General features: G+C 45.3%; 1 protein-coding gene across 1 annotated transcript in view; it reads right to left on the bottom strand.

The window, feature by feature from the left end:
- LOC144390252 (NLR family CARD domain-containing protein 3-like) overlaps positions 1-23,617 on the bottom strand; it is a 119,491-nt gene that overhangs the window by 53,903 nt on the left and 41,971 nt on the right. The window contains exons 3-9 of the mRNA XM_078096711.1: positions 23,164-23,277; positions 22,383-22,461; positions 22,019-22,229; positions 20,066-21,869; positions 19,801-19,974; positions 19,084-19,257; positions 18,299-18,472 (exon numbers count right to left, since the gene is read on the bottom strand). Coding sequence (XP_077952837.1) covers positions 18,299-18,472; positions 19,084-19,257; positions 19,801-19,974; positions 20,066-21,869; positions 22,019-22,229; positions 22,383-22,461; positions 23,164-23,277 — 2,730 coding nt within the window. The remainder of the gene's footprint in view (positions 1-18,298; positions 18,473-19,083; positions 19,258-19,800; positions 19,975-20,065; positions 21,870-22,018; positions 22,230-22,382; positions 22,462-23,163; positions 23,278-23,617) is intronic.

The following is a 23,617-nucleotide window of genomic DNA, read 5'->3' as shown; positions in this document are numbered from 1 at the left end:
TGGAGCTTCACCCAGCCAAGGTATGTCATTACAATATTACAAATGCACCAACATGACATGAAGTCCTGTTTCCAATCCTGACAGACTGAGGCCTGCCAGTCAAAGTCAGACAGCCAGTCACAGAGGGTGGGGTGCAGACCGAGTGTGGAGAGTTCATGGATGAGTTTGTGGGGGCCGACCGTGTTGAAAGCGGAGCTGTAGTCGACAAAGAGCCTCCTGATGTAGGAGTCCTTGGGAGAGGGAGTAGTGGAGGGCAGCAGCTGGGGCGTCTGAGGTGGACCTGTTGCGCCTGTAGGCGTACTGCTGGGGATCCAGGGTGTCCGGTATGCTGCTCTGAATGTGGGACAGAATCACTCTCTCAAAGCACTTCATGAGGATTGGAGTGAGTGCTACTGGCCTGTAGTCATTCAGGCAGGTGGGTGGGCTCTTTTGGGGGAGGGGAATGATGGTTGTGGTCTTGAAGCAGGTGGGGACGGTGCTCATGCTGAGGGAGAGGTTGAAGATGGTGGTGAGAACATCAGTCAGCTCATTTGCACATGCTCTCAGGGCACGCCCAGGGATGTTGTCTGGCCCTGCTGCCTTTCGGGGGTTGATCTTCCTGAGAGCTCTGCGTACCTGGCCTGATGAGACTGTTGGGGGAGGGGGGTGATCCCGGTGTGTGTGTGCCATTCTGTGCTGGAGCTGGAGGTCTCGAAGCAGGTGTATAAGGCGTTGAGGTCCTCCAGCAGGCTGTCTGTGGCGCTGATGGAGCTGGTGGTGGTCCTGTAGTCGGTGATGTGCTGTAGGCGTTGCCACATCTGCCTGCAGTCAGCAGTGGAGTGGAAGCCATCCAGCTTCTCTCTGTACTGCCTCTTTGCCGCTGTGACGGCTTTTCTCAGTCGGTAATTAGCAGCTTTGTACTCCGTCTCAATGCCTGATCTGAATGCAGCAGAGCCTGACGTACCTGACTGTTAATCCAGGGCTTCTGGTTGGGGAACTTCCTGACCTGTATGGTGGGCACAATGTTGTCTACACAAGTGTAGATGTACCCGGTCACATACTCTGCGTAGTCCTGTACGCTAACAGAAGACTCTTCCCTTGTGGCTGCAGCTTTGAACACATCCCAGTCTGTTTGAGCCAAACCGTCCTGCAGGATTCCCTCAGTCTCTGTGGTCCAAAGCTTAACTGACTTGGTGACAGGGTTGGATTGTTTCACTTTTTGTTTGTAGGCTGGATACAGGAACAGTGAGATGTGGTCAGAGTGTCCGACGTGTGGGCGGGGAGCTGCCCTGTATGCACCGCGTATGTTGCTGTACACGTGATCCAGGGTGGGGATGTGGATGTGTTGGTAATATTTGGGAAATACAGTCCGTAAATAACACTGGTTGAAGTCTCCAGCGTCGATAAGGACGACCTCGGGGTGAGCGGTTTCTACCGCGCTGATGACGTCATGGGGTTTGCTGAGCGCAGCTGTGGCGTCGGCTCGCGGGGGATGTAAACAGCAGCCTGAGACACAGCAGTGAATTCCCTCGGTAGATAGTAGGGACGGCCTTTCAGCAGCAAAAACCCCACGTCTGGTGAACAGCGTCTATAAACAGTCTGTAAATCTCCACAAGTATTGACATACTTGATGCACATCTCATGTGTTGATTCTTAAACACGTGCGGACTCTTAAATAATCACATTAAAGCACAGTGAATAGATAGTTGTGTGTTTATTCACGTTATAATGAGGTGGCATAAAAAGCTGTGATATAAAATGATTCTGGAACATTGTTTTACTAAAGAATAGACAAACAAAGAATGAGCACAAGTTAAACACGTTACATCACAGAACGATGCTCTTGCCAACAACTATTTCACTTATTCATCACACTCCTATCGAGTCCTGCAGCATACGTAATGTCAGTTTGCAGGAGTGTTTAACATATTCATAATGTGTGTGTACTTGGAGCGTGATGGTGTGTGTGCACGCAGTGACACGTGGGTAACACACAGTGTGGTTACGCATGATGTTCAGACACAAATGAGACCATTTCACAGTGAGTCTGAATGCTTGCCCATCTTCCTAAAGCAGATGTGTGTGAGCTTCACCGTCATCTGCTGGATTACTGAGGCTACAGTCAAAGCCTCTTCTGTCCCCATCAGGTTGTGCATCTGGAAGAGAAATAAAAACCTCTCCAGTCATTTTATGCAAACAGTTAAATATAATGCTCATTGCGACAGTCATATGCTGTAGAATCAGGGTGGAAATCTAAACTTTCCATCAATTAAATGAATAGTTGGACACAGCAGAAGTTCTAGGAGGAGATGCTCAATTACAGGACAGTTGATTGCACTGCTGCCATCAGGATAAAAACCAGACTAATGAGACATTTAACTGTCTCATTGACATGAGGGCACGTCTGGCCCTTTCAGTTTGCACTGAGGATCTGTCCATCACCCGACTCGGTCCCTGCCTTTGTCCCTGAGGTTCTCCAGGTGACGGGAGATGTGGTGCAGCCTCTGTAGCTCCACGTGCATCGTACTTCTGTGTGCCTTTGATCATTTGATCACTGATGATAATCTCGCCCTCGTCTGTCCATTATGTGCATTCAGCATGTTTCCTACTTTTTTTAGGCATGTGTCGGATGACATTACTCCAAATCACATCTCTTGAGGCACAGCTGCTTTCATGGGGTGGTAGTGATGGAGACAATACGCCCGTCTCCCGCTCGCCCTGTCGCACCACAGACAAGTGTCTCTGTAAAATACCACCATGTGTTTGGGCCTTTTCATACATGTCGGCGTCAGGTTGCTTCAACACATCGGTTCATTTTGCACGGCCGGTCTTATAGAGCTGCGCTGCTCATGTTGCTGCTGCTTCATCCATTCAATCTGCTGCAGGGGACCAGAGACATTATTTGAGCGTGCTCCATTTGACTTCCCCCGGTTGACGAGGTTAATTATAAAAGTAACGGTAATAAAAATCCCCCCGTCTGATTGAGCCTCTTTTCCTTCTTGTTGAGTCTGATCTTTTTATCGGCTACCAGTCTGATGAGATTCTTCTTCTTCTTTAAAAGTACAAACTGTTTGTCGGTCAACGGGATCTGACCTCTTAACACGTTGATCTCACACAGTGCATTAATCCAATCTCTGTTTGCATCAGCCACAATGACTCTCCTCACACGGGGAGAGGATTCATACATGGATTCTAACAGAGTCACATTCCTCCACATGCGTGACCACATTCTGTGTCTGAGCGACAAAATGAGATAGTTAGTGTTTAAACTAACAGTGCGGCTAACTTTACCCTGAATAAATACATTCTGCACTAAATACATACAGCTGAGATTTCTATGATGTACGTATTTGGTAAAAACATTTTGAACTTCTATATCATTACTGCTGGCATTCATTAAATGGTCTCTGATGAGTAGGTTGTCTTTGTCCTGTGGTAGTAAAACATCATCACAGAGACTCTGGTAAGCCCTCTACAACGTATATAAAGGCTGCCAACATGAATAAATGTGCACCATGTTATCAAAACGCTGTGAAATATTCTTGATAAAGAGTCTTTGCTGGATTCGATGGTCCTCACTACCAAACTAAAGGGATGTTGTAGCCGCGCATCAAACCCTTGATCCCCATTAGTAGCCAGAGGGCAGCGTGGTGTAATCGGGCAACACCCGCCGCTTATTGTTCACCACTTGGACTTTCCTTTTTAAGACGGAACCTCTTCTTGTCCCGTTTGATGGATTCAGACAGTCAACGTATGTGTGCTGTGATTGGCTACAGCAGATTGTTAAGGTTTCGGAAGCTCTCGAGGGAGGACTCAATCCTCTGTTCTCGTCCCGGCCGGAAACGAGGACACGAATGAGTCAATTCGTTTAAATTCAAAAATCAAAAGTTATTTAATAACTGAACAACGTAATAGGGATTACAATTACAAAGTGAAATACTAAGCGAACAGTGGAATATTTCGCGAAATAGAGAATCCTCTGAGCAAGTCTGAAGTGACTTATCAACGCGGCTGCAGGAGAAGTTCTAACAGTCTTTTCCCCGCCATGGTCCTTTGAAAACTCTTGAGGTGTGTCTTCTTTGGTGCATTTGAATGTCATTGGCCTCTTCTCCAAAGGGTCACCTACTCCATTGTCCCCTTCACGTCGAGGTGTGATGCTGCAGCTGTAACCTGAAACCTCACTGTCCATCTGTCCCTCACATTCCAATGCACTCAATGTAGATACATTCGGCTTTATGCCTCAATGAGTGAATTTAACAAAGCATACATCGTTTAAGTCTTCATCTTATAACTAGTACACTTTAATTACAACAACCCATCATTAATGATCACCGCTCATCACACTTCATCATAAGATCTAAAACAGTTCGTGTGGTTCAATTTTCAAGACATTTGCCTCAGTCGGCTGCCTTACATTAAGTTGTTCATTTTATTACCTGACAGGAGAAAAAACTCCCAAAAAACCCTTTTTGGGGATAAAATTGGGAGAAATCCATAAAGAACGGCAATTGGCATCCGTCCCCAGGTTTTAACATCACATTGTGACAGAATGTAAATGTGTACAGTGTTTATATGATTTAAATGACTATGAATTGTGTTTGATTGAAATTGCATTCACTTCATCTAACATGTTAATGTAATAACTAATCTAACATCACACAAACTATAATTCTAACACTAAACATTATTACACGCACTACAAATTCTATGACTAGGGGTGCACTTCTGGCTTAAATCCCTAACAAGATGGAACGAGACCAATCAGCGCGTGGGGCGGGACAACAGCCGCGTCACGGCCATTTAACGCGACGCCTTTGCATGTGACGCTGGTTTTACCTTGTAGCGTGTCGTGTGCGTAACATACAAACTGTGTGACGTCGTCTTCTTCGGCCCGGACACACACATCACATGTTTAGTTGGTCAGTCACCAAGATGTGGCCCGAGGGGGGGAACCCGATCGCCGGCCCCTGATGTAAAGACAACGCTGTCTGTGTCGCAGTACAACAGCCTCTCCTGCAGCTTATCTAGCAAGTCGTAAAGCATCAACCTGGCGTGGGCCGTTGTCATGGCTCCTGTGAAGACATTTACGTCTCTTACACCAGAGTTGCTGCTGTCTGCATGACGCCACTGCACCAAAGCCGCCTCATCTGGGATCAAACAGAATTGTCTCACATCAAACTGGTCGTGAACATGAACTGTGATCAGCTCACATGTTACTCCTCATGCTAAACCGGCCCCACAGAGAGTTTGTTACAGCTCCTCATGGCTTTGTGGACACACATTTAGTCTGGGTTTAGCTGAATGTCCTCCTTTTATTTCTCCCCATCAGCCTGTGTTTTGACGTGGCCCCGATAGCCTGATGCCTCCTGCTTGCATTTCATGAACGTCTTCACATGTCCACTAAACAATGTGCTTGTTTTGTTGGGAGAATGCCAGACTTCATGGGTGGACACAATCCGCTGACCCTTTTCCACAGACGTCTGTAGCTCCAGGGACCCGAACCCCAGACAGCTGCCTCTCTCTCTCACTGTGAACACACTCACAAGGTTGGTTCAAAGTGTCAGCACACAACCCGCACAGCGGGAACATGAGCTTTCCATGACATCTGTACGGCAAGACGGGGAGAAACAGCCCTCGGGGGGGGGGCACTGTGCACTTTATGAAGCCGTAGTAATTATCCATGGACTCAGAATCCCTGACGATAATCTGGAGGTGGCCGACGGGATGCTGTTTGTTTCTCTGTACAGTTGGATACAGACTTGTAAAGTCCTAGTATCTGATTTTTTCATCATCGCAGACCTTGTGGTACAACTTCATAGCATCTGTACGCCGGCCAAAGAGCCTTTGTAGGATCCAGACGTTTGTGCTGTTTGTACGTGGCCATAAAGGCCTGTACAGAAGCGCTGGATGGTTCTGATGAGGCCCACTCACACTCCCACATCAGCACAACGTTCAAACCCTGTTGTTTCTGCAGGGCATCTGTTCTCTCCATAACCGCCTTGTGTTGTTACCATACGGGACTTTGGTGACGGGGTTCATGTCGCTCTGTACGCGACATTTGACACATCCGGGAAAAAAACAACCGGCCGATTCATAACAAGCGAATTCTAACCGTCCACATAGAACGGAGCAGACTGGTGCTCCCCGTGGTTGAGTGCATGTCTGATGTCAATATTCTCCGTGTGGGACACGTATTCAGGCCACTGCATGGAAACATCACAATACGTCTTCTTGTGTCTTGTGGAGCCCCTCGTGTGTCAGAGCCACCGTGTCCCGCGGGAGGAACAAGGTTCTGAACACACCCAAACAGCTGGATGGCAAAGTGGTGAGAGGAACAGGGTGGAGCTGCGTGCGTTCTAGGAATGTTCCACCATGAATGGAGCACGCGCTCCACAACGCCTCCACATCATTGACACAGCAGGCTGAGCTCTGCCTGGAAATCACATTTCTCTCCACAAACTGTGCTGCACCACCTCATGAATGAAGTTTGTTCAGTGTCACACGTCTCGTACCCGTAGTGAGACGGGTCGGGGTCTCTGCCAACGTAGTATTCATTCGCCCTCGTGTTGAACTTGTGTGGAAAATAACCTTTTTCCACATCCTCAAACCCCAACGCCGCGGGTGTTTGTGCCAAACGCATGCGTAGAAAACTAAGTGAGTCTTCTGATGTCTGCAGGTCTGCGTTGTCATACATCAGCGTGACTCCCACTCATGACCACCGTGGGCCGGATCTTCTGTTTTACAAGATACTCCAGGATGATAGAGTTGTCAAACCAGATGCATTGTGGGCTATGGATGTATAAGCTGTGTGTTCTGGTCTTGTGTCGTTCCTCACAAGGTGCTTACCGTTATGAACGCGTGTCTCACAGTCATACAACATGTGTGCTGTTTGAGGCTCTTTCTTTTCACTGGGTTGAATGAAGCATTCGTGCTCGTCCTCAGCCTCCATTTGTGGCTCCACAGTGGAAACACACGTCGGCTTGCATGTGTGCGCTTTTTACCGCCTCTGCGTGTTTCTCCACACGCCTCACAGTATTTCACAGCGTCACACGGTACGACGGCGTGTACTGCTTCTGGACGCTTGTGCTGATCAAAACCATATTTAGATTCACATCTGCGTTCACAGTCGCTGCGTTTCTGTGTGTTGGTTGTGTGTGTTGGACATTGTGTTGTATAACAGCTGTTTCCAGTGAGCCGGGTCTCATATGTCTGGTACCAATACTGACATACACATGTAGCCCAAACCATCCTGTCTTATTTCCAATCCTGTGCTGGTGCTCATTGTGTAGATGGAGCCACACTGTCTGCAGGTGGGGTGTGTCGTGTGTTCTGAAGCCCTGCAGGCGTTTACGACCTGTCACATGGTGGAAGATGATGACCTTCAGCCCCAGATACCTTTCAAAAGCCGCCACATCGGCATATGTTCATTTAGAAGGAGCGTCCTTGTCTGGGCGGATGAAACGTGCTAAACACAGATTGTTATCCCTGTTGTTTGCTGCGTACAGAAGACAATATCTGATCATAGGGGATGTTTCCTAGTTTTAAACCCACCGCCTCCGCTTCCATTTCCTGCCACGGAGACCACGATGTCCAGTTCATGGTCCGTTACAGAGTCATCGTCACTTTGCAGCACATGAACAGATCTACATGGTACGAGTCGTCTGCGTGGAGAACGGTTTGCACGCCGCTGGCCAACGACGCTCCATGTGACACAACATGGAGAACGCCGCCTTCATCAACACGGACTGACTCTGACGTTCCACCGCTCACTTTATTTCTCACCTCACTCGTCACTTTCTGTTGGCTGGTGTACTTTATCTTAAAGTTGAAATGTAACCTTTATTCCTTTATGTTTAAACTAACCCATCGCCTTATAGGCTGTACTTTATCCTCCAATGATGGAGCAGTTCTCCGCTGCGCGTCGGGCCTAACAACGCCCCCCAACTCTTACATTATTGAAGATAAAGTGCTGCTTTTATAATACGGTTACCAGCCACATTATGAATAGTAAGTAAATAGCTGCTTTCAGCACTAAACCGTTGTAGCCAACAAACGTTGTGTGTCTCATTTCAGGAGTCTAGAGACAAAATAGTCCCCGTACGTGCAGGTAAACAGCATCGGGTGCTGCAGCGTCTCCTTCATTCACATCGCTCATGACGTCCACCTTCATTGTCCGGTTGTGGAAGCTCGCGTTGACCCAAACTGATCATTTGTGGGATTTCTGGTCTCTTCTCGGCGATCGCCACTGAGCTGAACACTGAAATGTCAACGAACGGCACAAAATCTGACCTGTTACTTTGTGTGCAGTGATACGGAGCGCTCGGGTCAATGTGACCAGCAACTGTACATTATGGCTCAATAATGCACCGTGACTCACTCTCAACCAATCAGAGCGCTGCATTTCATCTACCCGTATTATAATATGCTATAAGCTGCTAGAGGTTTAGAGCTTAACAACAGGAATCCAAAGGGATGCATTTTACTTCAGGAGAACCTGAACGTGTTTCTATTTAGTCTCTAAAAAATGTCTTGTCTTCTATGAGGTCAAACACTACGTTTTGTTACCAGAACCTGCTGCAAACCCACAACTGGTTAATTACTATTTGTTCTGTCTGAGTCAATTGAAGGTATAAGGGCCCATTATAAATGCCTCTCATCCTCTCATCAGCAGATCTCATGTCATGGGAGGAATAGGTGCATGGGAGTCCTTACTGAATGACTTTGTGTGATCAGTGTGTACAAATACATGAAATGAGCATGTGCTGCTTTTAGGCATTAGGCTTTTATTTTGTACAAGCTTTTATTTTGTTATGGTTTCATGCCTTAGGAGTTCCGGGGGTTAGTTTCCTGTTAGTGGTTAGAGAAAGATGGTAGAATTAGCCAACATGCTTTCGTCATCCATGGCAATCCACATCGTAAATGCTGCAGAAGCAACGTCGTAAGTTGATCATTTCATTGTTTTAATTGTAATGTAAAAGTTAAGATGCATATTTACAGTAAAAGGGGATTTGATGACTGTAATTAAAAACGTTTTATTGACATATGTTTACGTAGGACTAAACTATTGTGTACCTGGTGTTTGTTACAGTTTTCACTCTTCTGTCTGTGACATGATATAAAGAGCCACAGTAAACAGCTTGAGAAGCTACTACGACTCAACGCGTCATTTGGAGGAAGAGTTTAGCTAGTTGAATAGCCGCGGTTGCTACACCGTAGCGAAGACAACATAGAGCATATTGGGTACAGTTATACAGTATATTCATTAGGTATTTATAGACCCCTTCACGGATGACGTCACAGGAAAATTCGAAGTGCGTAGTGCGCATGTCGGGGTCAGAAAGTTCCGTGAACCTCCAGCGATCGTGTGTAAACGAAACATTTTCTCTTCAAAATGCCGACTTGTTGCGTCGTGGACGGCAAATCGCACCAGTTGTGGACTCAAGTTTTTTAGGATTCCTGCAGGATCTCATCCTTTTCAAAAAAATAGACGACGTCTGTGGCTTTAAACGGGCAGACTGGGACAATGCTACGATCAAAGAAGCTCGTGTTTGCAGTGTTCACTTCATATCAGGTAAAGTCATCCTTTATCACCCCTTTCTGTTAGATTAAACTCCAAAGCCAGGATTGTGTGAACAATTTTCTGTACACTAGAATAAAATCAAATGAGTGTCCGAGAATAGTGTGCCGTACTCGGACATCTGCCGGGATCTCCCGCTCTATGGAACTGTTTATTTCCTTCATCCACGGCACCCACTGTTCTGCCATCAGTGTCCGAGACCATTAAAATACGTTGAGAAAGTGTCCGGTTGATCCATATTTTTATGGTTTGAATTTGATGTCACCGCTTCTGTCCTCGTTCATTCCTCAATTCCTGTGGTCGCAAACCCTGGTCTATTAACGTTAAGCACGCAATGTTTTCTGACCCCAGGCTGCGCGCTCACCTACCCGTTCTACCGAATGATTACAAACCAACCACCTTAATCACATTATTTAAACAAAGTGACCTGTTCAAACTATTTAAGAGAAGCGCTTCAATTTCTACCTTCTACACGTTATTTATTGTAATCAAATCCTCTGCAGTTCATCGGTTGGTGTTTGTCAGCCTCTGTGGCTGTAACACACTCGTCTTACCAACTTAATAACACAAGTTGACCAATGGTTGGGGACCATTCATTAGTCTCTGGATACTTGGGGCACATTAGTATTTATAAAGCGCATCCTTGGCCTGCTCTCCTCTTTTCTTACTAGCTACTATATGTTCTTCCCTAGAAATCCATCAAAGTAGCATGAAAGCCTTGGGAGTTCAGTCTGTAGTGACCCTGAATATATGAACCATGAATGTAGACCTTGTGACGGCACCACAAGAAGAGTTTGTGGACATTCAGTCATTAGCGTTGCCAGGCAACAGCCTTGTTCTCACAGATGGTTTGTGTCATGTGACAGTGTTTGGTTGTTTTGGTGGGGACCAATAATTGGGACTATCGTTGTCATCCACACACACCTGGTACAGACACCTGTGTCCTCCCATGGTGCAGCCAGCCATGGTTCTCCACATGTTAGTCTGTGACAGCAGGGATTCATAAACCACTCTGCAAGGTGTCCCAAAGTACCTGCGTGAGAAAATACAGCACCGTGCTCACTGAACGTGTGTTTAGGTGCACGGGACCACTCGGCTTGTCAACACGCAGCACTGCAGCTTGCAAATGAAACGGCGCCATCTAGTGGACATTAGCTGTACATGTTGGTCTGAGGCTTCATGACAACTGTGTCTCATCTTTATTAGGAAGCCTTTAAAGGCTACAGGTCACATTCTAGTCACAACACAACATATATGTATATATATATATATATATGTTCAATTCTGTTTGGCTTCCAAACTCTCAGCCAATGAGTGTCAACAGAAGACGACATGTCCCACCACATGTCCCTTCTGTCTCAGGGACTGTAAGAAGAATGAAGATCACAGTTAAACTCTTTCTCCCTGTCGCTCTTCACTCGTGGAGCTGAATAAGAATTGACTTCATTATTCTGATGTTACCAACGATGGCTTGACAGAGAAGCACCATCTTCTCCAGTATGGTCTGGTATGTATGCTCCAGAGTCCAATCTCACATGTTGTACTAATGGACACTAGAAGACCACATGTTCATTACATAGCTCTTAATCCATGGACAGGATGAGACGTTTCACCATTTCCATCTTCATCAACATCATCGTCGTCCTCTTCTCGATCTTCATCATCTCCAATTCGTCTCCAATTCTTGGACGTCTGGTTCCACTTCATCTAAAGAAAAGCATGTTTGATGAGCACACTCACCCCGTCACACTGCTTGGTTGTTGAATTTATCTTCCTGTAATTCTCTTTCTAACCATTTTTAAAATAACCAATAAAGTTCATAAATCTGGTAGATGCCTTCAATCTCAATCTCCTCAAGAGATTTTCCTTCTTCCAAGAGATCCTTTCTCCATTGCCAGGAGAAGCTTTGAGATTTTTGACTTTTTCTGAGACACCCTGAAAAGACAGAAGTGTCCTCTGACGGGTAGAAACACGCCATCAGCTTGTGTTTGTCCTCCAGTGTGGAGAAGTATAAAGTGAATGTGAGACAGTCGTGTACTACTGTATTCTCCCAATGAGCCACATGTAGCGTCTCGCTGTGTGAAAGAAGAATACTTTCTAACTCACATGATTGACACAAAATGCACCCAAAGCATCTTCTGCTGTTGGAGCAGCTAAATACAGAAGGTCAAATGGCTCTGCTTCACTTTTACTGGGACTTTAAGGGCCGGTTAACTTGTAAAAACACACACATGGGGAATAAAAGGGAACATAAAGGCACCATTGAGCGCCACGGCCAACAAGAATCCCCATATTGTACGTTATCTCCTGGCCTGAACATCTCTCCTTCACAGCAAACAGGCACACGTGTGGCCTTCCTTTCACACTCATGTTTGTAACTCTGCAGCTGCTTCATGTGCTGGAGGAAGGAGGATCATCCAGAAGTTCTACATTCAGGCTGCCTGTAGTATTGTCACTAACTTCTTTGTTCCCCACATGTCACACTTGCTGATTGACTGAGCTTCAGATGCACGGACTCACTGTGGAACTCTGGCCCACATGGGGAATGAGTTCTTTCAGTTTGGATGCTTATTGACAGGAAACAGCAGAGAGCCGGTTAGCTGAGCCGTGATGCACAGGCTGAAGTTCTGTACCACAGCCTCACCAGACACCGACTTTGGTTTACATCCATAGATTGGCCTTTCCCTGCCGTTGCACATCTGGATGAGCAGATGTACCAAAGGCATTACATCAAGTTGGATAATCAGTGTAAAAGCATCACTACAGAATATAGTGCAGTGAAGGAGCAGCAGGATGCACAAACCTACATATCCATGAGAGATGGATCTCACAGGTTAGTCGGCCTTTAAAGGTCAGTTACCTTTAACTCTTCAAGAACGTTGCAAACCAGCATCCGGAAGCTTCCCATCAGGGAGCCAGGAAGTAGTCGGTGACGGTCCTCATGCGTTTGCTGCTGTTTGTCTTTTATTTTGGCGGGAAATCCCATTTAACACTTTCAATACTCCACTTTGTGAGGAGATAAACTCCACCCTGTTATCAAATGTGTGCTTGTGCTTTGTGTGTTTTTGTTGGTGACTTAAGTGTGATATTTGGTGCAGAATGAAAGCTTCAAGTTGCACCTGAAGTAGCGAGCTCAGTAGTTTGTGTTGTTGTGAGACGGCTCTGCGTGAAGGTTAATAAGGTTAATAAAGCAACTTATTCATTACTCATTTCTTTATTTACTCACTTCCTTCTTCAACATGCTGCACCACCAATGTTTCCTCTGTGCTATTGACACAGCAACAGGGCTGTAGAATAAATACGGATATTATGGAGGAAATAGTACAAAAGTCAATAGTACAGCATCTTTTAAAAGGATCAGAGTATTTCATGTCAAAAGAAATAATACAGCGTGTTGAAAGCATCTTTATTTGATGGCCTGTTTAAACATGTACAGTTGTTTCCAATAAAAGTCATTTATTAACATTAGAGCCAAACAATTCTATTTCTGTTAAAGTAACACATGGAGTAAATGTTGTAAATGACATTATAGGGAATAAAAACACAAGTAACGCATATTCAATATTTCCTTGAGAGGTTTGCTGAACCATTAAAAAGCTTCTTGTTCAAAACAAACCTGATTATGTGAAATTAGATTTGATTTCACTCAACAGATTTAGAAAGATTTGAAGTTAAAATGGGCTCAAAAAGAATTACACATTCATATTTCCCTTCTTCACCTTGTTTTTATTATTGCTGATGAAGCGCACACACACATAAGGACACATTTGTCTCATATGGGGGGACAGATGAAAGAGCGTCTTATAAAATGTCTTCTTGAACACATAAAGATGAAGATTAAAGCCTAATTAGGAGCCAATATCTAAGTGATCATCTATTGATTGAAGGAGCACAGCAGCATTAAGCTGAGCTCTTTCACACTTCCATCTGAGTCCCAGAGAGCTGTGGACCCCCCAGAGTCCAGACCAGCTCAGGTACCCCTCACCTGCTCCACCTGCATCTACACCCACATGAACCACCATCAGCTGTACAGACTGAACTATGTGGTGAGCAGAGAGGAAGGTTCTCCACCAGGAGGAGACTCTCCCTCCTGAAGAGGACACAGAGACACTGAGGAACCAGAACCAGACCAGAACCAGAACCCAGGATAAAGAGGTTCAGTGAATGTGGTGCTGAAGGTGTGGAGGTGGATCAGTGTGTCAGAGGAGACTCTGTAGAAGGACAGAGAGCCAGCAGGACAGTCCACATACACTGCTACTCTACCAGAGGAGGAGGAGGAGGAGGAGGTGCGTGTTCTTGTCTTATTGTGAAGGACAGAGTAACCTCTATCATAGCAGATCAGACTCCAGGACTGATCATTGGATCCAAACAAACAGTCATCACTGTCTCCTTTCCTCCTGATTCCTCTGTAACTCACTGATACATGAACTTCTCCTCTCCACTCGACCTCCCAGTAACAGCGACCAGTCAGACCAGTTCTACACAGCAGCTGATGAAAGAAGTCAAATCTGTCTGGATGATCAGGATATGACTGATCCTCCTCCACACATGTCACCTTCCTGTTGTTGTCAGACAGTTTGAGTTGTTTGTTTACTGTGTTTGTGTCGATTGTGAGTTCACAGGAATCTGATGAGAGAACAAGACACAATACAGCTGCAGTTATTAATCATGTGTTCATCTACTGACACGTTGATGATGACGTCACAGAGGTGAATGAGTGATGTCACAGTGTGAAGATGGTTGAATCTTCATGAATCAAAGCACACTTACACTTCCTCAGACCTGGTCTCAACCATCGGACTCCATCAGGCTCCACCCTGAAAGGAGGAGGGGGGTCAGAGCAGCATGGAGACATGGACATTACATCACTCTCACACACAGCTTTGTCCTTCATGTCCACATGGAGCACCTCTTCTTCTTCTACCACTACTTACAGACGACCACAGACTGTCAGTCAGGCGTCACACAGCGACGAGGTGCTGGAATATATTCATGAAGAAGATGAATGGATAACAAATAAGAAATGGACCTGTCACTGTACTTTCACCAGATGTGAATTCAAACGGGAGAAATGACGTCATGCTACAGATCAAGCTTCATGGGACGTGTGCAAAGGAACATTCACATTAAACTGTTTCATAAAGATAAAGCAGATACAGACCATTCAGTATTCACACAATGTGCATGTTTCCATGTTGTCCCCATTTGTGGACAATGTCTCTCCCTGTGGTTCGCTGGAGTCCCAAAACTTTACAAATGGCTTTGTCACCTTTTCCACACTGATGGATCTCAATGACTTTGTTCCTCATTTGTTCCTGAATGTCTTTGGATCGCAGCCTGATGTCTCGCTTGTGAGGATCTTGTGGTCTACTTCACTTTGTCAGGCAGCTCCTATTTAAGTGATTTCTAGATTGAGAACGGCTGTGGCTGGAGAAATGGAACTGGGCTTTCCAAAGATGTGATGAACCTCACTTCATTTATGTTTTCATCACGTTTTCACACAGGGCCATTTAGGTTTGGATTCTTTTCTCCCCTTAATGATAAAAACTGCATTTTGTGTTTACTTGCGTTATCTGTGTCTAATATTTACATTTGTTTGATGATCTGAAACATTTAAGTGTGACATGCAGGCATGAAAACGGGTCACGGGTGAAAAAGGTGAGAAGGATGTTTCCCCTCTAGGGGTTTTCAGCTGGTTTTGTCCCAGGGACCAACATTCTGAATAGAAAGTCACTGGCCTGTAACCGCCCCCCCACATATTCCGCCTGTAGCACTTGTCAGTGGAATCTCTTCCATATTCTTCTGGATATTCAAGTGACTGAATGTCTTCAGCTGGACGCATCGGTCTTAATGTGCCGGTAATGATGGTAAATGATGCTTGTAGCTGGTTGTCATCTACGCTCCACTACGGTTACATAAAGGTGGCGTTTGTGTTTTCACAACGTTTTATCTCATAATTTAGACTTTCTATCCCCTTTCTTCAGTGCGGAAACGGGCTTCTATAGTTGTGTGAATGCATCACTCCAGCCAATCCAAAGACGGGGTTTGTAGCCAATCAGGTGTAGAGACCATGTGACTGGCTCCACCCCCCCACTGTCAGAAAGAACAACAGCGAGTGCGTAGAAAACTCCTTCGAGCGCGAGCAGAGATTCTCCTCACGAGCAACGAAGTTTACGTTTTTTTCACGACATTTATTTATTTATTTGTTTATTTATTTATTTGCTCGCGGATGTTTGATTCACGCGCATCAACCTGATTTGCGCTCTGGAATTTTGACAGTGATTTACCCAAAAAAAGGTGAGGGATTTTCATGCCTAAACATGAAAGAAATGAGGAATCAGGAAGGCAGCAAACACTTTATCACACAACTGTAACACATAAAAGCAGAAGCCATTTTCCAGTGAGGCTGAATGAGGCGAGTCGGAGGACGTCCACGTTGTCCCATTGATCAGGTGGACTGCAGTGTCTCCCCGTTGTACTACTTCATGGGGGGGCACCCCTGTTATAATGATGGAAACACTGAACTGGCTTCGGTCGCTTATCTAAACATCGGCCAAATAAGCCGTTTTTCAGACTTTATGAGCAAATACAGAATCCCTTTGTGTTCATTTCTAAAGCCGCATAAAGACACACGTGACTTTATTTAAGGCGCTGCGCTACTTGCAAGTCGCTGTGTTGTGGCAGATTCTCCATAAAGGTAGAAAACAACAAACTCATGGTCATGAAGGTCCTCATGTAACGTTACATGGAATCTGCATGAGGAGGAGGAGGAGGGTCCATGTCGCTAAATACCAACTGAGATCGGCTTGTGGCTTCTGACAAAGGATCCTTCCACCGACCACTTTTCACACCCGCCGTCGCTCTGATTTGCAGGCGCATGGCGGAGAAAACCAATCGGGTGTCTGGATGCTAAATGTTCATACTTCTGTTGGGCCTCCACCCTGCTAATGAACCTCACCACGTGTTTCTTCACTGAGGACAAAGGAAGGACACAAACATATAGGGGTCCCCCGTGGCCTGATGCCAGGGGCTGATAACAGGACCCCTGCAGCTCTCCAGACCCCCTTGGCCATAAAAAGAGGACGTACGAAAGAACACCGAGCGCTCCCATTGGCCGAGGACAGTGACACTTATTTATGGACCTCAATTTCATAAGAAGAGATTGCGCCAAAGGATCGATCTCTTTCTCCTGACTTCCCGTTAGTGACAGATCGAGACAACACAACGTTGTTTGGTTTCTTTTCTTTCCCTCCAATTCCCAAGTTTCAGTCTTAATCTCGCTGGACGAACTCAAGACTCGCGCTCCACTACGTCCCGCTTCCTTTTCCCTTTTGATTTCATTCCTGTTGACTCCAGAGGAGCGGAGAGACAGCTGCTCTCTGACCCCCCGCCGCCTCTGTTCCCAACGAGAAGTTCGGACCCCAAGGCCGAAATCGCCTTCATCCACTGATCTATCCAACCACAATCACATTCACTCCATCCGGATGGCAACATTTATCTGGATAGGGTTTTTTTGGTATGTTCTGTTCATTTCTACTATATAGTTGATACTAATTCCAGGTCCACCATCAGCTGTTGGTTCTTCACTGAGCTTCTGTGGCCGACTGTCACCTGTAGCTTCAACAAGTCCACTCTTATCATCCAGGGAACCGTCTCTCAGCGCAAAGCACCAAAAGCAGGTGAAGCTGAACTCCTTTAAAACACCAAACGTTCCTCCTGTGATGATCCATCAAGACACTTTGAAGAGATTGTTTCTCTGACTGTTTGTCTCTTAATGATAATGTCTGGACTAAAGGACAAACACACACTGGAGGCAGATGACCAGCATCTAAACATCCAAGTGTTGTTTGAGTTGTTAAGAGCCCACAAACCTGCAGCGTGACCACGTTGACTCATATCAACCCACCATGATGCCGTCAACGTGTCAGGAGACACTGTCCTCTCTTATAACGTGGAGACAAGACAAAGCTCCAGAGAAACAAGGCTTTCATCACCTTCCTGTTCAGGCTTATCCTGGCTACTGTTTCTCACTACTTCTGTCTGTGTTGATGGTCTCATGTGGGACACAAACAGTTTGATGAGTCTCTGGTAGTTTGAGGTCAGCTTGGTGTGTCAGGGTCTTATTAACCAGGCTGACAGTGGGACAGAGAAAAGGTTTCCAGCTCTACCTCCTCTACCAGACTGATGGTCTGTGGCTGCAGCCTCTTCATACCTGAGAGTCTCCAGTCTCCAGTGAGGATCCTCCAGTCCAGCAGACAGCAGCTTCACTCTTGAGTCTCCTGGATGATTGTAGCTCAGGTCCAGCTCTCTCAGATGGGAGGGGTTGGAGCTCAGAGCTGAGGCCAGAGAAGCACAGCCTTCCTCTGTGATCAGACAGCCTGACAGCCTGCAGACACACAGAATAAGACACATGTCATATGATCTGAGGGAGCTGTGAGAACTGAAAGGTCACTGCAGTAATATCAGGTACAGAGGGGTCACGTTAACATGGTTACTGACTGGTTTCCAGTCACAACTAAACACCCACTAATGTACATCAACAACCTGATAACATTACTACTACTCTATAATGTCAAATATTTACATTGTAACATTATATTGAAAATAAACACATTTTTATGGGAATATTTGAAAAAATACATTTTGATTTAAAACATGCAAGCAGAAAGAATTTTATGGAAATCCAAAATGTTCCATGGATGTAAATAAAAGACACCAAGTGGACATTAATTGAATCCTGACCTGAGAGTCTCCAGTTCACAGTGTGGACTCTCCAGTGCAGCAGACAGCGGCTTCACTCCTGAATCCTGCAGGTGGTTGTTACTCAGATCCAGCTCTCTCAGACTAGAGGACTGGGAGCTGAGAACTGAGGACAGAGCGTCACAGCTTCTCTCTGAGAGGTTACAGACACTCAGTCTGAAGAGACAACAACAAACAAGAAGAAAAATAACATTTGTGTTAACTAATTCTATATGAAATAGAATTTATTTTAGGTGTTTATACAAGTACCTGGGTAGACTAGACTAGTAAAAAAGGAAAGTGATTAGAAATGATCTTTTTTTGCTAATTTAATGCCAGTTACCATCTATACCTTAAATGAGGAACAATCAAACTCCAAGCAGATTGTCACTGAAGCGCCAGAAATTCAAGTTCAGTCTCTTTGACACCTCTGCTTTTCCCATTTTCCTCAATTAACAATATTAAAATAACATCACACAGCATAAATAAGAGAATCAATAGGATGACCCTGTGATGTTTTATTGTGAACAAACATTGAGTTTTAATTCCCTCCTTATCAAATGTGTCTGTTACACAAGGATCCTATGGTGTGATGGAAACATTATTATTTTTTGTCCCTAGTTTAGTCTCTTAGATTAGATCTTCTGGCTCCATAGATAAGGTTGATTTTCTGGTGAAAAAAGTTTTTTATGAACTCTGTATTCCTGATGAACAAAGATGATGTTCGTGCTGTGGAGTAGATAGTTTAAGACATTTATAACATTTCAGACTAACTAACATAATCTGACCTGAGAGTCTTCAGGTGACAGTGTGGACTCTCCAGTCCAGCAGACAGCAGCTTCACTCCTGAATCCTGCAGGTGGTTGTTACTCAGGTCCAGCTCTCTCAGACTAGAGGACTGGGAGCTGAGAACTGAGGACAAAGCGTCACAGCTTCTCTCTGAGAGGTTACAGCCACTCAGTCTGAAGAGACACCAATCAAAAAGAAGAAAAATAACATTTGGGTTAACTAATTCTACATGAAATAGAATTTCATTTCAAGTGTTTAAACAGATACCAGTGTAGACTAGACTACTAAAAAAGGGAAGTCATTAAAAAGGATCTTTATTTGATAATTTAATGTCAGTTACCATCTACACCTTAAATGAGCAACCATCAGAAATTCAAGTTTCAATCTTTTTTACATCTCTGCTTTTCCCGTTTCCCTCAACTAACACATAGCATAAATAAGAGGATTAATAGGATGACCCTGTGATGTTTCATTGTGAACGAACATTGTATTTTAATTCCCTCTGAATCATATGTTTCGGTTTCACAAGAATCCTATGATGTGATGGAAACAAAATTATTTTTGTCTCTTAGATTAGATCCATAGATAAGTCTGATTTTCTGCTGAAAAGGGGTTTTATGAAGTCTGAAATCCGGATGAACAAGGATAGTGTTCATGCTATGGAGTAGATTGTCTGACATTTCATGAATGTCTTAAACTAACTAACTTAATCTTACCTGAGAGTCTGCAGATCACAGTGTGGACTCTCCAGTCCAGCAGCCAGCCACCTTACTCCTGAATCCTGCAGGTGGTTGTTACTCAGATCCAGCTCTCTCAGACTAGAGGACTTGGAGCTGAGAAGTGAGGACAGAGCGTCACAGCTTCTCTCTGAGAGGTTACAGCCACTCAGTCTGAAGACAGGGATGAAGAAGAAGCAGTAAGTATAAAAGATGGCAGCATATTTAAGTTCTAATGTATGAATCTAACTCTCTCTGTACTTACAGAACTTTGTTGGAGGCTTTGACCACTGGCAGCAGCCTCAGAAGAGCTTCCTCTGAAGCAGAGTATTTCTTCAGGTCAAACACCTCCAGATCTTCTTCTGATGACAGTAAGATGAAGACCAGAGCTGACCACTGAGCAGGAGACAGTTCCTCTGTGGAGAGAAGTCCTGATCCAAGGGACTGTTGGATCTCCTTCACTAGAGAAGCATCATTCAGTTCATTCAGACAGTGGAACAGATTGATGCTTTTCTCTGGAGACACATTCTCACTGATCTTTTTCTTGATGTACTGGACTGTTCTCTGATTGGTCTGTGAGCGACTTCCTGTCTGTGTCAGCAGACCTCGTAGGAGAGTCTGATTGGTCTCCAGGGAAAGACCCAGGAGGAAGCGGAGGAACAAGTCCAGGTGTCCATTAGGACTCTGTAAGGCCTTGTCAACAGCACTCAGGTAGAGACGCTTTCGTTCAGGTTTGACTCTAAAGACTTTAGACACCAGGGACTTTTTTTGTTCTTCTGACAGCAGATTGACACCAGAGCTGAAGAAGGTCAGATGGACATGAAGAGCAGCCAGAAACTCCTGAACACTCAGATGGACGAAGCAGAACACATTGTCCTGGTACAGTCCTCTCTCCTCTCTAAAGATCTGAGTGAACACTCCTGAGTACACTGAGGCTGCTCTGATTTTGATGCCACACTCTGTCAGGTCGGATTCATAGAAGATCAGGTTGCCTTTCTGCAGCTGATCAAAGGCCAGTTTTCCCAGAGACTCGATCATCTTCCTGCTCTCTGGACTCCAGTGTGGATCCGTCTCAGCTCCTCCATCGTACTTGACCTTCTTCACTTTGGACTGAACCACCAGGAAGTGGATGTACATCTCAGTCAGGGTCTTGGGCAGCTCTCCTCCCTCTCTGGTCTTCAACACCTCCTCCAGAACTGTAGCAGTGATCCAGCAGAAGACTGGGATGTGGCACATGATGTGGAGGCTTTGTGAGGTCTTGATGTGAGAGATGATTCTGCTGGCCTGCTCCTCATCTCTGAACCTCTTCCTGAAGTACTCCTCCTTCTGGGGGTCAGTGAACCCTCTGACCTCTGTCACCATGCCAACACACTCAGGAGGGATCTGATTGGCTGCTGCAGGTCGTGTGGTGATCCAGAGGCGAGCAGAGGGAAGCAGCTCCCCCCTGATGAGGTTTGTGAGGAGCACATCCAATGAGGCCGACTCTGTGACATCAGTCAGGATCTCATTGTTGTGGAAGTCCAGAGGAAGTCGACACTCATCCAGACCGTCAAGGATGAACACAACCTGGAACTCTTCAAACCTGCAGATTCCTGCTGCTCTGGTTTCACTGAAGAAGTGATGAACAAGTCCCACCAAGGTGAACTTCTTCTCTCTCAGCACATTCAGCTCTCTGAAGGTGAATGGAAATGTGAACTGTATGTCCTGGTGGTCTTTGTCTTCAGCCCAGTCCAGAGTGAACTTCTGTGTTAAGACTGTTTTCCCAATGCCAGCCACTCCCTTAGTCATCACTGTTCTGATTGGTTCCTCTCCTCCAGCTGAGGCTTTGAGGAGGTCTTCTAGTCTGATGGTTGTTTCTGGTCTGGCTGGTTTCCTGGATGCTGTTTCAATCTGTCTGACCTCATGTTCTTCATTGACCTCTGCAGTCCCTCCCTCTGTGATGTAGAGCTCTGTGTAGATCTCATTCAGAAGGGTTGGGTTTCCTGCTTTAGCGATCCCCTCAAACACACACTGGAACTTCTTCTTCAGGTTGGATTTGAGTTCACGCTGACAAACTGCAGCAGGAAGTCCTGAATGAAGACAACAAAGAAGAGTCACAGAATAGATTTCAACATGTCTTTCCTCAGAGAATGACTATGAATATATTCTGTCCGTCTCTTGAGACATCAGTGAAGGTCTCATTTATCAGCATGGTAAGTCTGTAGAGAAATCCACTTACTGCTCTGCAGACGCTCAGCCAGCTCCTCCTGCTTCATTCTCCTCAGGAAGTGCACTGAGATCTTCACAAATGCCTCTCTGCTCCTCCTCTGCTCTTCATCCAGCTCCTCCTCATCCTCTTTCTCTAAGCATTCTGGGTAATCTGAACTCAAAACCTTCTGGATCTTCTTCAGCTCGTTCTTCACAAAAGTGAGGATGTTCTCCTCCAGCAGCTGGAACAGAACATTCTATGAATGACACCAACTAGAACATGGAAGCCACCATCAGGTCCATGTTGGACAGACGGACAATCCACTGGTCTACAAAGTGCAGCATGGAGATGATGGTGAACTGAGAGATGTTAAAGTAGTTGTTCATGTACACACCATAAAGATGGAGTCCAGGTGTGTTTGATGCTGCTGGGCAGACGGACCTGAGGGAACCTCTGAGCTCTCCTGGTCCTCTCTGTGGAGGAACATGAACCATCAGCTCACATGGTGTTTGGACCATCAACACCAATACAACATTAGTTAAAGATATTGGCTTCTGTCATGATGGATCATGATGGAAACCAGATGCTGAAGACTGTAGATGATGACGGACAGTTTATTAGTTGAGTGACAGTTAGTCATCAATTTCATCTGGTTTTAGTTCTTACTGTGGGTCATAAAAACAACGTCTGCAGACCTCTAAATCTGGTCCAAAGTCCTATGGAACTACTCCAAACCTCTTTAGTCCGTCCCCTGACCTCTAGAAGTCTCCTTAGATCTTCTGAAACTAGTCTTTGGACCTTTTCACAGAGTCTACTGACGATACTTTGTCCAAACCTCTGCATGGAGTCCAGAGACCACGACAGCTGGTCCACAGAGCACTGAGTTTATTCTAATCACATGTTCAGTCCCAGTCATCTGTCTCCAGAAACCTGCAGCTGTCTCCAGATGTGACCTCTGCTGATCCTGATGTGGAGGAACTAGCTCACATTGTGTTTACATCTGAGGATGTTTACAGTTAATGATTCACACAAAAACACACACAGACCAGTTAGATGAAGATAATGAGTTCTGTCATGATGGATCGTCATGGAAACAACACTTTAAACAATGAACAAACATTTATGTAATTCATGACTGAGGATCAGAACAGTTCTTCATCTGTTTAAGACCTTACTCTGTGTCATAAGAACGGCGTCCATCTTTGAAGTTAATCCATCGACCAATAGAATGATCACTCTTCATGGACAAACATCTGGGTTCAGGAGACTTTCCTCTCTGCTGATGTGAACTGAAAGAAACACTGAGATTAGATCATCACATCATCATCTAATCATTAAGCATCAGCTCACATGGTGTCCGTCCTCACAGAGACCAAAACAAGGTAAAGGTCCATGACGTGAGGTCTGGATGTTGACCACATGACTCCCTGTAGTGGTTTAGGTCTACTGGTCCTGCTGGTCCCACTGAGAATCAACAGCTTAGTCTTTCAGCTCACTGTTTTCTTCACCAGTCAGTTTGGTTTAGTCCCAACAGGTCTCACCAAGTCCTCCATGGAGCTCTCCCTCCCTCACTGGACACTGCTGAAGGGCCCTGGAGCAAGAAACCCAGAACCTCCACCAGAGAGTCTG

Source organism: Gasterosteus aculeatus, chromosome 21 (genome assembly GCF_964276395.1).
Source record: "Gasterosteus aculeatus chromosome 21, fGasAcu3.hap1.1, whole genome shotgun sequence".
NCBI lineage: Eukaryota > Metazoa > Chordata > Actinopteri > Perciformes > Gasterosteidae > Gasterosteus > Gasterosteus aculeatus.
This window is presented reverse-complemented; position numbering and strand designations above follow the sequence as displayed.